Genomic DNA, 18,501 nt, shown 5'->3' on the forward strand with positions numbered 1-18,501 from the left:
TAATGAAGATCACTTCTTCCATTGAGAAAAATAGCATTCTTTTCTCTTTTTTATTTTTCTTTTCTTTTCCTTGTGCAATTATCGAATACATGTTGAAATCTTGAAATGCAGAAGGACTTTTCTTTCTGATATTGTCATGTCATTATTCACTAGCATCCATGATAAAATGATCATGCATACATTCATTATAGTACAAGCTTCTTTTACAAACATAGATCAGAAGTCTCCCCAATAAAAAACAGGAAAGAAATTCCAAGAACCCTTTTATTTAGTTTACTTCACTGGGAACATGCCATCCTCAGCTGCTGTATGCATTGCCTAAAGTGGGTAATAATGGATCCACCTTTCAAACATGTTATAACATTGTAAAGGCTTGTATTGAGTAGGAGAATGCCCTGATCCCTGTCAGAATTTCAAGTTTATAGATATTAGCTTTAGTTTGCTTTCAGCAAACTTATATATAGGAAATTGAATGATTAGGGTTTTTCTATTCTTTTGGGTCTTTTTTCTTTCTTTCTCATACCTTTAGAGTCGCAAATGTCATGCGGAATCCATAATTTTCATACCTAAGTGTATACCTGGATAAAATGTAATAACATCCAAAAGAATAAATAAAAAATAAAAAAAAAACATTACCAAAATAAATTTTAACCTTTTAATATTACGAGACACGTACTCAACTAAAACTGAATTCATCAGATTTCAAAAAATAAATAAAATAAAGCAAAAGTTTATATGAATTATTATATTTTAAGTGGCGCAAGTTTATAATTTGATATAAGTGGAAAAACTACTCGTTTAAAATTAGAAGAACTTACCCTGCAACTTGACCTTCAACAAACCATGGCCGCCAAGCATAATCTACAGTAAGGTTTAGAGTCTCCATCCAGTCCAGAGTAGAAATATATGGAACAACCAAATCATGATCACCACTGCATCATGAAAAGAAATGTATCTTGCACTAATTAATAAGCAAAACATTCGTCAAATTGTACCCAAAGTGCCTTCATAAACCAAACTTGCACTAACCCAGTTGTCCCTTTTCTGTAATTCAAGTACATATTTAATAGAGATAACTGAAAGTTGAACATTATTTATATGGGAAGTTGATAGATGTAATGTAAAGTTTTCAGATATGTAACCTGTAAAGTAGAACTTGTGTGCCATAGTTGGCACTCAGATTTCTATAATAATCAACAGCACTTTGAATGTTATATGTGTATGCATTCTCTTGCAGAGATATATTGCACCTATACCATTCTTCAATAGTTCCCTGCAGATTTTTAAACAATTAACTATATATACAAGAAATATTAGTATTTTTGAACCCTCATGTTATGCGTGTAAATTATTATAATAAAAATTAATAATATAAAAAGTTCTAAATATAATTATTTATTTAATTTCTTTTATTATTTAGTAGAAGCTCTTGCATTATTATATACTTTATAAATATTTTTAAATTATATTCTCTTTTATATCACTTGACATGCTTTAATTTTATTAATAACTAAGAAAAAAATGAATTTTTTGAATTCACGATCTTAAAATTTACTCATAATATATATATACACAGCATTTTAAATGTGACAAACTATGCATATTACAATGCTTACCCTTCGAACATAAAGAGCATCTTGGACACTTTTGTCATTGGCCCATATGTCTAAGAGCTTGTATTCGAAATTCTGCGAGTAAATAAATAATTGAAATAAATAAAAACAGACAACATTAAAAGATCTAACGGTGAATGTGTAATAACAAAAGCAAGTACCACATAGATTTACAGTTGCTCGTATTTTAAGTAAATAAAAAGAAATCAATTGATCAGAATATTCAGACACCTTTCTCTAAAAAAGAAATTTACTTAAATAATTACGCATTTAAAACAAATACCCGGCACCAATAGTTATGAAATTTCCGGAAACGGGTTCGGGAATTTCTTGAATTTTCTCTGAGAGATCTTCGAAATTGTTCACCGTCTGATTTTGGGGATAATTTAGCACAAACAGGGTCCAAAATATTTTCATCATTAATCGGATCAATGCACTGCAAAAGAAAAAAAGAAAAATAGTATATATTTATTTATTTATTTTTCCTTATTATTAAACAATTTGAGTAAATCCAAACAAACCGCATCTATTTCTTCGAGATCCTCTAAACATGCTGCATTGGACGAATCTACATCTACGTAATTTCCATTGCAGCTATTTTTGGCAGACTGCAAAAATTACAGGTGTACAAATTAAGCAATATATGGTCAAGGAAATTAGGGTTCTACAATTATTGACTATTAAGCAATAATTATATTTTTCAAATAAAAATTAGTGACCTTGAATTATGAATTTTATTTTTATGTTGAATTCTTTTCCTTACAAATTATGATATTATCAGTTCTGCAATTAGAATTATATTGTATTTTATTACAATTTATTGAAATTTTTTTTTTTTGAATAAATTTTAAATAAAGATATATTTATGAATAACATTTTATATAGTAAGTTTTCTGCATAATTATAAAAAAATCTCAATTTCGATTTAAGTCAATTGTAATAAGAATAAATTTTATATTATACAGTTATAAATTTTTTAGATTTCATTCTAAGAAAATATCTCTCTATAAAGTAATATTTATATGTATTCTTAATAAATATAAATTATATTATATTTTATTTTATTTTATTAATTTTTTATATATAATATGATAAGACATTAATATTTATTTTTTTTTATTTCTAGTTGATATCATTTTATTAATAAAATTAAATATTATTTGCGTTAGGCATTGAAATGCATGGAAGAGTACCTCATAAAGAGACTGGGAAACAAGTGCCAAATGGTAAGCAAGAGGTATGACACAATTTGATTCAAGAGTAGCATTTATATGTGGAGATCCACTCAATATTCCCTGAAATAAATATTTTTCATCAACTCACAATAATATGCAAGAAACTATAAATTAAAAGCTATAATAATTAATGAGATAATTACTTCTAGATTTATGGCTGGCTGAAGTCCTGCTTTGTTACCTGTATGTTCATGCCCAATTCACAAAATCAGAGTTTATAGGAAATGAAATACAGGGAATAATAAGATTATGAAATAATAATAATAATAATTACCTTCTAATATTTCTTGAGCAAGTATTGGAGCTATTACCCCACTATATGAATCAGTAGCGATAAAGAATCGATTTTCTATGTATTCTTGGTGATCAAACAACCACTGCAATACAATTCAAAATACCACATCCCTTTTAATCTTCTTCGATTCTCATTTTAATTTCTAAAGCGAACATTTCAAACTTAAATTGCGGAGTTCGAACTTCACTAATTTTAAAATAATATAAATAAACAGTTAAGTGATATTTTAAATTTTAAAAAATTAAATAAATTTTAAATTTAAATTTTGATATTCATTATCAACTCCAATAAAAAGCAGTTGGAAAAAGGTTTATATTATCATGAAATGAGTTACCTTTCTCAGGAACATATAAATCTGCGCTGTGGATTCAGTATCTGATGTATAGTAACCTTCAGGGATTGTTGCATAGGAATAACCAGTCCCAACAGGAGCGTCTACGAATATTATACTAGATGACTGCTCCAATTCAACCCAGAAAGATGTGAAATTAAAAAAAATTTAAAAAAAAACCTTGAGCATTGATTGGTCTAAAATAAATAGGAAAATGAAAGCTCGAGTAATTAAAACAAAATACAAAATTGAACCAATAATCAAAGAGATCTGCACCTTTGTCCATGAATATGGATTGTTCAATAATTGTGGCAAGCCCCCACTATAGTTAGCAGTATTAAGAACTAGTGGACCTGTAAGTAATTATTGCGTCATCTAAAAAAAAATTAAAATAATATGAAAATAAAAACCACATGGGTACTATCAAAATAAAAAGAAAACACATTGGGCCTGCTAAAATGGCCCAACCCATTATTGCTCAACTCTTACAAGAAAAAAGAAAATTATACTCCTTAGATTTGCCTTAGATTTGCCATTATTTACAAGCTCAATCAATTGTCTTTAAAAGTGAATTAATTAATCTCTTGACGTATGTTTTCATCAATTATACCCATTCCATTAAATTATTTCTGTTAGTCAACTCCGTCAAAAAGGCTTAATTGATAAAAAAAAGATTAATTTGATTCTTGAACATTATTTACTTGAAATTCAGTGATGAGAACGAAAGTTAATCAAAGATGGGTATGGATACAAGTTGAGTCAAAAGGAGAGAGAATTCAGGGGTTAAAACAAACTTTTCTTTTTTAGCCAAACTATTTATTAGTACTCTATAATATTAAATCTTTTAAATTATGACCTTAATTTGATAAAAATTAAATTTTGGATGAATTTTGATACTAATAATAAGTTCAAGGATCAAGTTAAATTTTTTTTATCAATTAAGTCCTTTTACCAAGTTGACTACTGAAAAAACTATCACAAGGAGATACCAGTTGATGAAAATAAAAGTTAAAGGGCTATTAATTCACTTTTAACAATATAGAATTAGATTTGTAAATTATAGTAATTCTTAAGGATGTAATAGTAATTTTTTTTTTTTTAAAAAAAAGGAGTTAAAACCACTACTACATTGTTTTTGAACTGAAACAACTACTACACTGAAATCAATACAATCAGACAACCAAATTAGATTCTTGTCAACAAATAGGAAGTCAGTTTAAATTCCTATTCAAAAACTTCAAGTACAATCTCAATTAAACAGCACAAATAACCAAAATGGAAGATTTTCTTCTTATGTATGTTATGTGATAAGTTAATCAATCAAGAAAAAGAAGATTACTAACCAGTTTGGAAGAAAAATCCATTCAAAGCAGAACAACCAGGACCTCCAATCAAGTACACCAAAAGTGGGTCTTGTTGAGGCTTTCCTTGTGATTCCACAAACAAGTAGAACAGCTCAGATTCATTCACTGTTATATATCTAAATTAAAAAGAAAATAATAGCAACCATTAGCTAAATTTACTAAATAAAATTCCATGCTAATTAATTATAAAAATCAAATTATATTGATCTAACTCGTAAATGTAGTTGAATTTAACCGAATCGAATCAAGTTGAACGATAAAATATAGCTTACCCAGTTTCGAGCTGGAATGGCAAATCACCTGAGTAGCCAGGTAGAGTCTTCACAATCCTGCCTGACTCTGTATTTTCAGCGAAGAAGAGGAGAAGCAGCAGGTGGAAACAGGCACAATTCAGTACACTATTTCTTGCAGAAGTGGATGCCATAATGGTACAGCTACTGAATAATCTAACGGTGCATTTCCTTTTTCAAAGTATATATTTGAACTACTAACTTAAATATGGACCCAACATAAGAATATGTATCCAATCAGGGGTATGAGCAAGGTGCGGTGCCATAGCTACTTATTACTTAACCTCCAGTCTGTGCTTGAAAAGCATAAGGTGGAAAGTTTGGTTAACCAATGGTCAAATGTTTCACAAATTTAATTTACATATTTCTTCTTATTAAAGAGGAGAAGTGAAAAAAGAAAGAAAGATCTTTTAATATTTTTTCTTTGAGCAATCGATCTTTAGAAAAAAAAAAAAGGTTCATCTAGTTTTGTTTAAGGCCAAATCTATATTTATGCTTCTGAATTTTATTCATTTGATCGGTTTAATATTTTAATTTTTAATGTAATTTAATATATATTTAAATTTATTTATTTTTTTAGTATTTTATACTTTTTAATATGTGTCTTTATTTAATACATCTACGTATAATGAATGCACAAAGGTGTTTTAATATTATCAAAAATTTAAAATCATATATATGTTAAGTTAAATTGAGAATTAATAATATTTAGATATTAAGAAAAGTAAATTTAGGTGTCTATTAAATTAAATCGAAATTAAAGTGTTCAATTGACTAATTAATACAGATCCAATGGCACAAATATATATTATATTTAGTTAAAATCTATTACAAAATTTATTTCATTTGAGAAAAAGACACAAAAGATAAATTAAAATAGAAATAATAGGATTGAAAAAAATATTTTAGTGTTATAAAATATATTGACTTACTAATGTGAAATTCATTTAAAAATTCTATATATTTTATTAAAATTTAGTTTAATTATAACCAATTTTACAAAAATTTGATTCTTTTAATTAGTTTTAATATTTACTTTTAGTTAGTTTTTGGATTTATAAAATTAGCTTGAAATGAATGATATAAAGGTAGTAAGATTGGGTGACTTTAGAGATGTGACATGAAATGTCATAGAATAATTTAGACATTTAGACTACTAAATATAAGTGTCTAATTTGTCATGCAATCATTGAGATGCAAGAATGAGGAGAAATCTTAGAAATAATAAAGCATGTCCAAATGCTGTCAGCAAAATTAAGATGAAATCACTACAATGTAGAAAATTTCTTTTTCCATATTTATTTTTTTATTTTTAAGGAAATTATTATAAGTTGCATGTAGTTTATAAGAATAATAATAATCATGTATATATCGATAATTATAAAATTATTTAATTAATTTAAATCTAATACTTAAATAGTTTAAATGTTAAAATATAATAAATAAATATCAAATATAATACACATATATATATATATATATATATATATATAATATTATAAAATACATATTGCCATATTATAATTAAATGACTAAAAAAAATTAATTAACTCAAAAGAACAGACTAAATAATAATTTTTGCTAACAAATATCAAATAAGAAGCAACTTTTTACACTGTCTCAGTAACCAAATATCAAAGGTATACCTCTTGATAGCACTATTGCTAACAAAGGCAATAGTCATTATCATGAAACATGCACAAAACAACCTCTTAACCTCTACATTTTTTTTGGTTAATTGAGCTCCAATTTTGTTTATTAAATTTTTATATTTTTTATTAAGAACTATTTATACAAACTCCATGAATTTTAATTTATTTGATCGAATTATTATTTTTAAATTTTACTTATTAAATTTTTAATTAAAATAAAATAAGGATACAGTAGCTCTATAAAATAAAATAAAAATTTAAAATCTCAACAGAATACATTCCAAAAATTCAAACACTTCATACTTTGTTTTGCCAGATATGTATATGCAATACATGCATAGGAGATATTGACTAAATAACACATAAGATCATATCAAAATTGCTTAATGGATGTTAAAATCATTTTGATTTAATACATTAATCTCTTAATTTTTTTTTATCCTGTCCAATTTACTTTTGTAATGACATCAATTTGTCTATTTTTTTAAAATTAATTTATAAATTTTAAAAATGAAAAAAGATAAAAAAAATTCATTACCATAATATCTCCTGTAAATTTTAGAATTGGGTTGAGTGCTCGGTAGCTGATTGATGATTGTATTTGATTAAATTATTAAAGATATTTTAAACGATTGGCATATGCCCTTGAATATATTAATTAATTTCAATGCTAAGAGAATATACTTCAACAACATGCATCTATCATAGGTGTGGCCATTGCAATAGCTTAAGTGCTATTTGTCTTTTGTAATAGGCAGACTGTCAGTCATTAACATTTTGTAAGAATAATTGCAGGATAAATATATATTAAATTTAATCAGCAATAAATAAATTTATTGACGTACGGTCACATTGACCCCATCTTATATCATTCGGACACACGTACAAAAAAGCTGATTGGGTGACATTGTTACAATATATGCAACTATTAGTTGTCAGTATTAGTAAGAAAAGATTAATATTGTTATAGATACACTAAATAAAAATAAGGTAATTAATGATAAGAAATTGTATTTTACGTTTAATATAAAGTTTCCATTGGCATCTCATTTTCCAGCTAACCAAACATGGCGCATAGCTGCACTTGGTTCTTGTCGTGCTATTTCTTGTCCTAGGACTACTCCTTATGTATATAACTAGAAAATGCATCTTTGTTAATTACGGAATAAAATAATAGATTATGTTGAAAAACAAGGTAGAATAAACAATAAATTGCTACATAATGATAATGATAGATTCAATTAGCATGCTTAAGCTTGGCCTAAAATCTGGCATTATATTGGAAACACACCAGAAACGGAGGGGAAGAAGAAGCTCTATTCATTTCCTATTCACTTGTTGAAGAAAACTAAAGGAAATGGAGTCTTTGAGAAAGCTTCATGCCATTTGCATCCCTCTTCCAGCTCAAGGCCACATAAACCCTATGCTAAAACTTGCAAAACTACTTCATTTCAGAGGTTTCTACATAACCTTTGTCCACACAGAATTCAACTACAAATGCATTCTCAATTCCAGAGGTCCTGATGCACTTAAGGGTTGTCATGATTTCCGTTTTGAAACAATCTCCGATGGCTTGCCGGAGGATAACCCACGAGGCATCGATGATTTAGCACGCTTGTGTGTAACCTTGCCGGAGACCGGCCGGAGTTCTTTCCGTGACCTTATAGTTAAACTTAATGGTTCTTCAGATGTTCCTGACGTTTCTTGTATTGTTTCTGATGGTGTTATGAGCTTCACTTTACATGTTGCTGTTGAATTTGGGATTCCTGAAATGATTCTTTTTACTCCTAGTGCTTGTGGCATTTTGGGTTATCTTCATTATGAAGAGCTCAAGAGAAGAGGCTATTTTCCACTTAAAGGTAATTGAAGCTGTATCTCTAAAATTTTCTTCTTCTTTTCTTTCATTAAAAAGCATTATAATAAAGAATAATAATTTAAGATTTTTTTATTATGTTTAGACCCATCACCCCAATCATTTGAACAAGGAAAATCTGTTACTTCTTAATTAGTAGACTATCAACAAAATTTAGTTAGAAGTACTGCTGGAATAATCATCTAGAGAATTTTAATTTTGGATATGTTGATAGAGGTTACCAAAAACTATATCTAAAGTTGATTTAGAGCGTGCCGGATGGTAAATTACTATCTTAAGAATTTTAATAAAAATGCATCCTCAAAGCTCGAACTCGAAACTTAAACTAAAATTTCTATAAAAATTTAATCATAGTTACTCGACTTTTTATTATATGGAGGAATGTTTTTGCAGAAATACAGTTCGCAATCTCCATGTCAAATATATAGAAAATAATTAGAGATTTACATGTTAACATTTGTTATTTTGATGTGAAATACAGATGAAAATTGCTTGACTAATGGATATCTTGATACTAGAATTGATTGGATACCTGCAATGAAAGGAGTTCGATTAAAAGATCTACCAACCTTCATTCGCTCAACAGATCCTAATGACTTATTCTTCAACTACAACTCGCAATCAATGAGCAATTCAATGAAAGCTAAAGGGCTTATCCTTAACACATTTGATGAACTTGAACAAGAGGTTTTAGATGCCATTAAAACAAAATTCCCAGTGCTTTATACAATTGGTCCATTGTCAATGCTGCATCAGCATCTTTCTCTGGCAAATTTGGAGTCTATAGAATCAAACTTATGGCAGGAAGATATTGAATGCTTAAACTGGTTAGACAAAAGAGAGCCAAATTCTGTTGTGTATGTGAATTATGGAAGCTTAATAACAATGACTAAAGAGCAACTAGAGGAGATTGCTTGGGGACTTGCTAATAGCAAATATTCATTTTTGTGGGTAATTAGGCCTAACATTCTTGATGATGGAGAAAAGATTATATCAAATGAATTCATGAATCAGATAAAGGGTAGAGCTCTGCTAGTGAGTTGGTGCCCTCAAGAGAAAGTTCTTGCTCACAATTCAATTGGAGGGTTTCTGACACATTGTGGATGGAATTCAACAATTGAAAGTATAAGTAATGGAGTGCCACTAATTTGTTGGCCTTTTTTTGCTGACCAGCAGACAAATTGTCTATATTGTTGTAGCAAGTGGGGAATAGGGATGGAAATTGATAGCGATGTTAAGAGAGGAGAAATTGAACGCATTGTCAAGGAATTGATGGAAGGAAATAAAGGGAAGGAAATGAAGGTCAAGGCAATGGAATGGAAAAGGAAAGCAGAAGTTGCTATAATGCCTGGTGGGTCTTCTTACACTAACTTTGAAAGGTTGGTCAATGACCTTGTGACATGAATTTTCCATGATATATGTCTAATTAACTTTGCGAAATAATTAATGAGAGATGTAAAGAAAATGAACTTTATGCTATTACCATCCAGAAAAAAATGAAATAAGAGGTTGACTGGCCAGGATGTTAGCATTGAATCTCTAATATCTATTTTTCTTTGTAGTTTTTTGTTTTTGTGGTACAATAAAGAGAGAAAAACAGAGACTAAGGCCTAATGGTAGGAGGAAAAGCCAAATGAATCCTCAGTTATTGAGCAATAATAGCTTATATCTATTGCAAATCCAAATCAGTGGTCCCGAATCAAGCCGCCTGCCTTTGCAAAATTTCAGCTATTCAGCCCCTGATATCCTCAAAAAGGTAGCTCCAATCAATATTGCAAACGATGTCCAGCAGACCCAACTGGTGTAAAGAGAAAATCAAAATTTTAACCTAGTGAAATCCCGAAGAAAAAAATAAAAGAATATATATATATATATATAGTGTAAGCAAAACTAATAGAAACTAGTCATTTACCCGTGCGTTACAAAACCGTTATTATTATTTCGACTATAAAATTAAATTTATAAATACAATTTAATAAAAAATTTAATATTCAATATTAATTAATATATTTTTAAAATAATAGCAAACTAACTATTTTTAAATGTCTTTTTTAATTTTTCTAAAATTTTATTAGTGCTATAATATAAAATTATTCTAAAAATACCTATTAATTAATTATAGTATTATATGAATTAATACTATGAATATAATTGATATTATTATTTTTTAGATAGAGAATTTATTATTAATATAATATTAAAAATATTATTTTAGATATTATTTTCAAGAATTAGAATTATTATTTGATTAGAGAACTAATTTATCAGTTAATATAATATTAAAATATAATTAAAATTCTATTATTTAGAATTAGGATCAATATTTAATTAAAAATATAAACAGCTTGAATTCCATATATAAAAAATAAGTACACATGTCAAAATAAATAAGTACACATATCAAAATAAAAATTCTATGTATAAAAGATTAAGCACAAATATCAAAAATAATTTAGGTCTTAGAAAGTTATATATATAATTAATTTTACATAATAAAAAAATATTTTAGTTTTGGTAAGCTGTTATAACCTATAAGGAAAAATAGATTTGTGGCTAACATAAATATACAATTTCTTTTTCAAGATACCACAACATAATTCAAACAACTTATTATTTTTTACAAAACTATAGATGTGAATTCAAGGCACCCTGAAAGCTACTTATCCGGTAACATAAGGAAACAAATTATGTGGCGCATATTTTTCTCTCTCTAATATAATATACATCCAATAAAAACTTAATGTAAAATGTGAGGATTTGAATTCAAAACTTTCACTTCTTTTAGCTATATTTTGAGTGTAAACTGATATTAGAAGATATTTTAAAAAAAAACTAAAAAGATTAGATTAATTATAGAAACTTAAATAAGTAAAGAAAACTACTAAAAATAAAAAATTTAGAAATTTTTTCCATAATTAGATTATCTATTTCTGAAGATGCTTCTTATGACTTTTGATCGTTAATTTATTATTATTATTAATTCTTGTATTGTTCTGGCTAGAGATGTAAATGAGTCGACTCGATTCGAGATTTAAAAAATTCAAGTTCAAAAAATTTTGTAAAGTTCAAATTCAAGCTCGAACTCGAGCTAAATTAACGAACTTAAACTTATTGAGATCGAATTTAAGCCTAATTAAGTTTGTACAGTAAATCTATTTTTTTTTAAATCGATATATAAATTATTTAAATATTAAATTTAAATTAATTAGATAATTTTATAGTTATCAATATGCACCAAGTTATTGATATCTATATAAAGCTATATATTTCTTAAGAATGTATCATATATATATTTACAACGAAAATAATTTATAAAATATAACATAAATATTTATATTTATTCTTTTTTATTTATATATTAATTTTTCTATATTATATTTATTTTATATTAATTTATTAATTCTTAATTATATTTATTTATTAAATTAATTCTATGTAGTATTTTTAGAATTATTGATTATTCTTAAAATGGATAATGACGAATACAAAAATTACAAAATTCTATCAACTTATATGAACTATATTAATGTTAAAATATCAAATTTTATTAACTATTATATATTATAACAGAAACAAATTAATAAATATTAATATATTCAATGTAATGAATAAAAGCTTATTAGTATTTTATTTTAAATTTATTTTTTAATGAAACCTGAGTTCGATTAAGTTTGCAAGCCAGATCGAGTTGGATATAATGGAGCTCGATCTTGGCTTATTAAGCTATTAGAGTTCGAGTTTGGCTCCATTAACATAGAGTTAATTTTAAATATTTTTTTAGATGATTTCAAATAGCTCATAGATTGTGCTAATTCAGTAGCTTTGTGAAATCAATATCCATTTACAAAGTGTGATAGAATTTTTAAATTTGCTGGCCGAGGGAGTTTTCTTTTTCTTTTTGAACAGAGGATTACCATTAGAGCTTGTCATCCTACATGATCAACGATCGCAGCTTTAACCTGGCCAACCTTAACAGTTATGGATTCTAATTGTGCCCTGACTGTGCGTATGCTAAAATCACCTCAGCAGAGGCTAGTCCATTTTCGGTCCAAAAAATGTCTGATATGGACCATTTGCTAGAATTGGGTTTAGTTTTTAGTATTGGTAATCCTAGAAAATTTAATTTGTGGAAGTAAAAAAAATTAATATGAAATAAATATAAATATAAAAATAATAAAAGATTATACAAAATTTTATCAATCCAAACAAAATAAGAAAAATAAATAGAAATCAAGAATTAAAAATAAAAAATTAATAAAATTAGAAATAAATCTATAAGAATTTAAAAATTATAAATAATTATAAATATCAATAAGAATAATAAATGAATATAAAAATAAAATTTTAAAGTTCAGTGGGGCGGTAGGCCGCTGGCCCAAATGGAATCGAACCATTAGAGAAGCTTCTTTGAAGCTAGATGAGTCTCCAAAGTCCAAGGCCACATGTTAAGGTTGCTGTGTGTTTAGCAAGTGAACTGATGCCCAAGCAAATATTCAGGCAGCTCAGTAGACAATTGTTGTCTTGGCCTCTTGGGCAGTACCCTTCGGTTAATATAGATAGGCATATGCTTGTCACCCTAGCATCAAGTGAGTGAGCAATTTGGGTGGAAATTAAACCATACTCGTTTTGAAAGGCAACTCTAAGCAGCTTCCATCAAGAACCAGAGGGAAATGGAAATGGCTTCCATGGCCAATAAGCCACATGCAGTATGCATACCCTACCCAGCTCAAGGTCACATAAACCCAATGCTCAAACTAGCAAAACTACTCCATCAAAGAGGCTTTTACATTACATTCATCAACACTGAACACATGCAGAGAAGATTGCTCAAGTCTAGAGGCCCTGATGCTCTCAATGGATTGCCTGATTTTCAATTCGAAACCATACCGGATGGTCTCCCTCCATCTCCTGATTTAGACTCTACCCAAGATATTCTAGCTCTCACTCAATCTGTTACAAACAACTGTCCAGTTCCATTCCGCAATCTGCTTGGTAAACTTGAATCATCACCTAATGTTCCACCTATTACTTGTATTGTTTCTGATGGTATTATGTCTTTCACTCTTGATGCTGCTGAAGAAATTGGAGTTCCTGGTGTGCTTTTCTGGACTGCGAGTGCATGTGGCTTCTTAGCATATGCGTACAATAAACAACTTGTTGAAAGGGGCCTTATACCACTCAAAGGTAATGCTTTGTGTTCTTGAACTAATTTAAGCATGATTTGATTCAAACCCAGATTGGATTTCTGATGATTCTTTTACCTTTTTTAGTAATATAAGTTTTCTGATTCTGTACAGATGAGAGCTATTTAACAAATGGTTATTTAGACACGACTGTTGATTGGATTCCCGGTATGAAAGGCATTCGTTTGAAGGACTTGCCGACTTTTCGAACAACAGATCCAAATGATTTCTTTCTCAACTTTTCAATTCAAGAAGTATATGGAGCTTTAAGAGCTTCAGGGATTATTCTGAATACTTATGATGAGTTAGAACATGAAGTTTTGGTTGCTCTTTCATCTATGTTCCCTCCCATTTACACAATTGGTCCTCTTGACTTGGTTGTTGCAAAAAATGCTGAGAAAGATCAGAATACATCCATCGGTTCTAATTTGTGGACTGACGATCTTGAATGTCTCAAATGGCTTGATTCCAAGGAACCCAATTCAGTTGTTTATGTAAATTTTGGTAGCATGACGAACATGACACGACAACAACTTGTAGAACTTGCTTGGGGACTTGGTAATAGCAAACAAACTTTCCTTTGGATAATAAGGACTGATATTGTCAAGGGTGAGTCTACAATCTTGCCAGAGGAGTTCGTCGACGAGACAAAAGAAAGAGGCCTAAGGACAAGTTGGTGTCCCCAGGAAAGGGTCCTGAAGCACCCATCAATAGGAGGATTCTTAAGCCACATGGGATGGAATTCGACGATTGAAAGCTTGAGTAATGGAGTGCCAGTGATTTGTTGGCCATTTGGTGGTGAGCAGCAAACTAACTGCTGGTTTGCTTGCAATAAGTGGGGTATTGGTATGGAGATAGAGAATGAAGTGAAGAGAGATGAAGTGGAAAAACTTGTAAGAGAGTTAATAGAGGGGGAGAAAGGTAAAGAAATGAGAAAGAAGGCAATGGAATGGAAGAGAAAGGCAGAAGAGGCAACAGATCCTAACGGTAAATCATCTATGAATTTAGACAGATTGGTTAATGAGGTGCTACTGTCACAACACAAATGATGACACTTTCAGTTGCTATGTCTTTGTGAAATTAATATTTTCTTAAGTGTTACTCGAATTTATGTTTCTATTTTAAATAATTGAATATGCATTAATATTAAAATATAAAAATTTATATATGTAAGTATATATTTTTTTTAGTATAAATTAACAATAATTACACTTTATTTATAGTGGAAAGGAGAAATATATACAAAGACATCAATGCGTAATACATGAACAGGAGATATGACCCAACAAGAAACAAGAGAAGGGTCATATAGTAATATCCTTACAAGTTGCAAGTCTTTCTTTTGCTTATTTGTATAATATGATTTAAATAGGTTCTTAAATTTTAAAGGAGAAGTTAAATAGGTCTTTTTTATATATTTTTTAGGAGAGTTAATTATTCTTTATATGTTAAGAGAATGAATTAATAAAATATTTTTTAAAATTAAATTTAACAAATAAATAATTAATTATTAAAATAATATTAAAAGATTTATAAATATTGACTATTTTTATTTTTAAAATAGAGTGGCTCCACTCTCTCCTCCAGAGATAAATTGAACTAAGATATAAGAATTTGAGTGAAAATAGTCTAAAAATATTAGGACTCATTTAGTTCACGGATAAACTTTTAAAAATCTATTCACTAAGTTGTTCAATGTTCTGGATTCAAATTCTAAGGAGGACGATTTTCTCAAAAGCAGACAGGGTCTCGCTTTAATTGAATCTTTCTGTCCAGTGATGGATTTAAATTCAGTCTAAACTAGTTATGGCTCAGTAAAAATGCTATAGCAAAACAAGCCCAAATATTATGCTCACCAAAAATTACTACCACTGTGTGAGCTCCTTTCCCTTTTTTGCTGGGAAGGAAAGAAGAACAAAAAAAAAAAAAAGAATCTTGTAATATGTACGAGTGAGACACCAATTTAGGGGAAAATGTTAAACTACATCGCATAGAAACAGAATCCCAAAATGATTTGACTAAATTACCAAAATGTTGTCATTACAGTGGCTGCCCACATCTTGGACCATTCACATATGCTCTTGAATAATATTATATTAATTTCACCACTAAGAGAATATACTTCCGACAAGATGCATCTACTTGGTAAGTGCCGTGTGGCCATGTGACATATGGCGTTTCTCAAACGTACATAAATTTATTGCCTTTCGAGGCTGCTGTGCACATTGGATTGGATGGGATTGCACCCATGTGGTTAATTGTGACATATTATGAGTGTATGCAGATGGGTGTCTCTTGATAAAGTAATAAATATATGCTCCAGTTGTGAAATTAACATTGATTCAGCTATTTGTAGTTTGATACCAATATAAGAATATAGAGTAATTCTTGATTACTAGAGTGTTCCTTGGAAGTGAGATATTGAATGATTGATTCGTGATGGATTGATCTTTACTTATGTTTTTTTTTTTGAGTGCTACTGCTTATTGCAACAACAATTTGTCTAGAGCCTGAGACACTGTCTTCTCACAAATATAATTTCTAATTTTTTTGGCCCTTGATAAACTTCACTAACCTATCCAAATTGTTGTGAGAAGATCCACCAGGTTTTGCAGCCTCCTCTGCCTTGGTCTTCCACTCCATTGCCTTGCTTTTCATTTCTTTACCTTTCTTTCCATCCATTAACACTTCCACAAGTTTCTTCACTTCATCTCTCTTTACATTGTTATCAATCTCCATCCCAACGCCCCATTCGGTGCAAGCAAATCTGCAGTTAGTCTGTTGCTCAGCGAAAAATGGCCAGCAAACCATTGGAACACCGCCACTCATACTGTCTAATGTCGAATTCCACCCCATGTGACTTAAGAACCCTCCTACGGCAGGATGCTTCAGGATTTGTTCTTGAGGACCCCAGCTTGCTAGCATGCCTCTATCCTTGGTTTCTGATACAAATTCAGCTGGCAACATTGCATTTTCGCCGATGACAAGATCAGGCCTTATAATCCATAAAAATGGTTTCTTGCTGCTGGCTAGACCCCAAGCAAATTCAATCATTTGCTGTGGAGTTATTACAGTAATGCTACCAAAATTTACGTACACAACAGAGTTTGGTTCTTTAGTATCAAGCCAATCGATACACTCTGGCTGTTCTTTCCAAAGATTAGAACCGATATTTCCCAAGTTCCTGTCTATTGGAATCTGATCAACAAGCAACTGAAGTGGACCAATAGAATAAATAGGAGGAAACATGGTGGAGAGAACATCCAAAACATCTTTCTCAAAGGCGTAGAATGTATTAAAAACGACGGCCGAAGCTCTTGAGGTTCGCTCTAATTCTCTCACCACAAAGTTGAGCATGATGTCGTTTCTGTCTGTAGTTCTAATGAAACTCGGTAGATCCCTAAAGCGAATATCTTTCATCCCTGGAATCCAATCTAAGGTCGTCTCCAAGTACCCATTTGTCAAATAGCTTGCATCTGCACGAATTACAACAGCAAATGCATCAAGTTAAGAAATGCATACACAATACCAACATATATAAATTCTATATCAGATTTAGTCTAAGCATATACCTTTGAGAGGTGTTAAGCCCTTTTCTATAAGAGTATGGTACTGTGAATAGCCCAAAACACCACAAGAGCTCGGCGTCCAAAACAGTATTTCAGGAATTCCAAATTCTTCTGCTGCATCAAGAGTGAAGCTCATGCAAGCATCAGAGATGATACAAGTAACAGGAGGCAATGAGTCAGATGATTTGAGTTTCAAAAGCAGATTGCGAAACGGAGCTAAAGAGTTCTTGGAGGTGGAGTCACAGAGAGAAGGAATGTCTTGGGTGGCATTAGCATCTGATGGTGGAAGCCCATCAGATATTGCCTCAAAGCGAAAGTCCGGCAATCCATCAAGTGAACTGGGGCCTCTAGAATTGAGCAAGCGTCTATGGTTATACTCTGTGTTGACAAACGTTACATGGAAGTCGTTATAATGGAGAAGTTTTGCTAGTTTTACCATTGGGTTCACATGACCTTGAGCTGGATATGGAAGACAGACAACATGAGGTTTATCATGATCTCTAACGATGGAACCCATTTCTGTCTCTTCTTCCCGGGTTTTATTCCTGGTCTAGTCTAAAGGTGGAATGCAGACCTTGCTTAATACAGAAACATTGGTTTCTTAGACACCATATATATAATACTTCAGTTCTGTCTTGTAGTATAGATAACTTCAGATGTCTCTGTTTCTATTCGCCATAAAAAAAATAAAAAAAATAAAAATTATTTGCTATGCATAAAATATCTCAAACTCAGAATCTCTCGTCATCAAGAGCAAACACTAAGTGCTACCTATTAAGTCATAATCTAAAAATATCTTAATATACGTGTATTTCACATAATTTAACTATTTGGGTACCCACTTAATTAGTAGAATCCAAGCAATGGGCACAAGTATATTAAATAAATAATGGAGGAAAATATTTTCTGAATAAAAGATTGGATACGTTAGAGATTACTAGTGAGAAGGGTTTGTAAAGAGATGGTATAGTTGAGGCTAAGATGGCTGAATATTATAAATATGAAATATGATAACAAATCATTGAGAGTTATGAATTGAATATAGAGGCCGGCATCTCCTTGATTAAGCTCCGAAGGGCAGGCGGCCAGACCTTTT

General features: G+C 29.9%; 4 protein-coding genes across 5 annotated transcripts; 2 read left to right on the forward strand and 2 right to left on the reverse strand.

The window, feature by feature from the left end:
• Positions 1-92: 92 nt before the first annotated feature.
• LOC8276886 (serine carboxypeptidase-like 12) lies at positions 93-5,332 on the reverse strand. The gene is made up of 14 exons (XM_048376110.1): positions 5,111-5,332; positions 4,818-4,954; positions 3,751-3,827; positions 3,478-3,600; positions 3,123-3,225; positions 2,992-3,029; positions 2,807-2,908; positions 2,135-2,221; positions 1,897-2,049; positions 1,617-1,688; positions 1,143-1,273; positions 819-932; positions 524-578; positions 93-402 (listed from the first exon to the last, which is right to left on the reverse strand). The coding sequence occupies exons 1-14, from the start codon at positions 5,260-5,262 to the stop codon at positions 319-321; spliced, it is 1,428 nt and encodes a 475-aa protein (XP_048232067.1). The 5' UTR covers positions 5,263-5,332; the 3' UTR covers positions 93-318.
• Positions 5,333-7,945: 2,613 nt separating this feature from the next.
• LOC8283001 (7-deoxyloganetin glucosyltransferase) lies at positions 7,946-10,189 on the forward strand. The gene is made up of 2 exons (XM_002525807.3): positions 7,946-8,639; positions 9,135-10,189. Exons 1-2 carry the CDS (start codon positions 8,138-8,140, stop codon positions 10,055-10,057), a joined length of 1,425 nt encoding a protein of 474 aa, XP_002525853.2. The 5' UTR covers positions 7,946-8,137; the 3' UTR covers positions 10,058-10,189.
• Positions 10,190-13,110: 2,921 nt separating this feature from the next.
• Positions 13,111-15,004, forward strand: LOC8283000 (7-deoxyloganetin glucosyltransferase). Of its 2 annotated transcripts, XM_048376108.1 has the most exons (3): positions 13,114-13,645; positions 13,733-13,837; positions 13,951-15,004. In XM_048376108.1, the coding sequence occupies exons 1-3, from the start codon at positions 13,324-13,326 to the stop codon at positions 14,883-14,885; spliced, it is 1,362 nt and encodes a 453-aa protein (XP_048232065.1). In that variant the 5' UTR covers positions 13,114-13,323; the 3' UTR covers positions 14,886-15,004. The 2 variants fall into 2 exon arrangements, with proteins under 2 accessions (XP_025014337.2, XP_048232065.1); XM_025158569.2 differs by having other exon boundaries at positions 13,111-13,837.
• Positions 15,005-16,205: 1,201 nt separating this feature from the next.
• On the reverse strand, positions 16,206-18,268 carry LOC8282999 (7-deoxyloganetin glucosyltransferase). Its single transcript, XM_002525805.4, has 2 exons — positions 17,409-18,268; positions 16,206-17,312 (listed from the first exon to the last, which is right to left on the reverse strand). The coding sequence occupies exons 1-2, from the start codon at positions 17,920-17,922 to the stop codon at positions 16,378-16,380; spliced, it is 1,449 nt and encodes a 482-aa protein (XP_002525851.2). The 5' UTR covers positions 17,923-18,268; the 3' UTR covers positions 16,206-16,377.
• Positions 18,269-18,501: the final 233 nt, after the last annotated feature.

This window comes from Ricinus communis, chromosome 6 (genome assembly GCF_019578655.1).
Source record: "Ricinus communis isolate WT05 ecotype wild-type chromosome 6, ASM1957865v1, whole genome shotgun sequence".
NCBI classification, from domain to species: domain Eukaryota; kingdom Viridiplantae; phylum Streptophyta; class Magnoliopsida; order Malpighiales; family Euphorbiaceae; genus Ricinus; species Ricinus communis.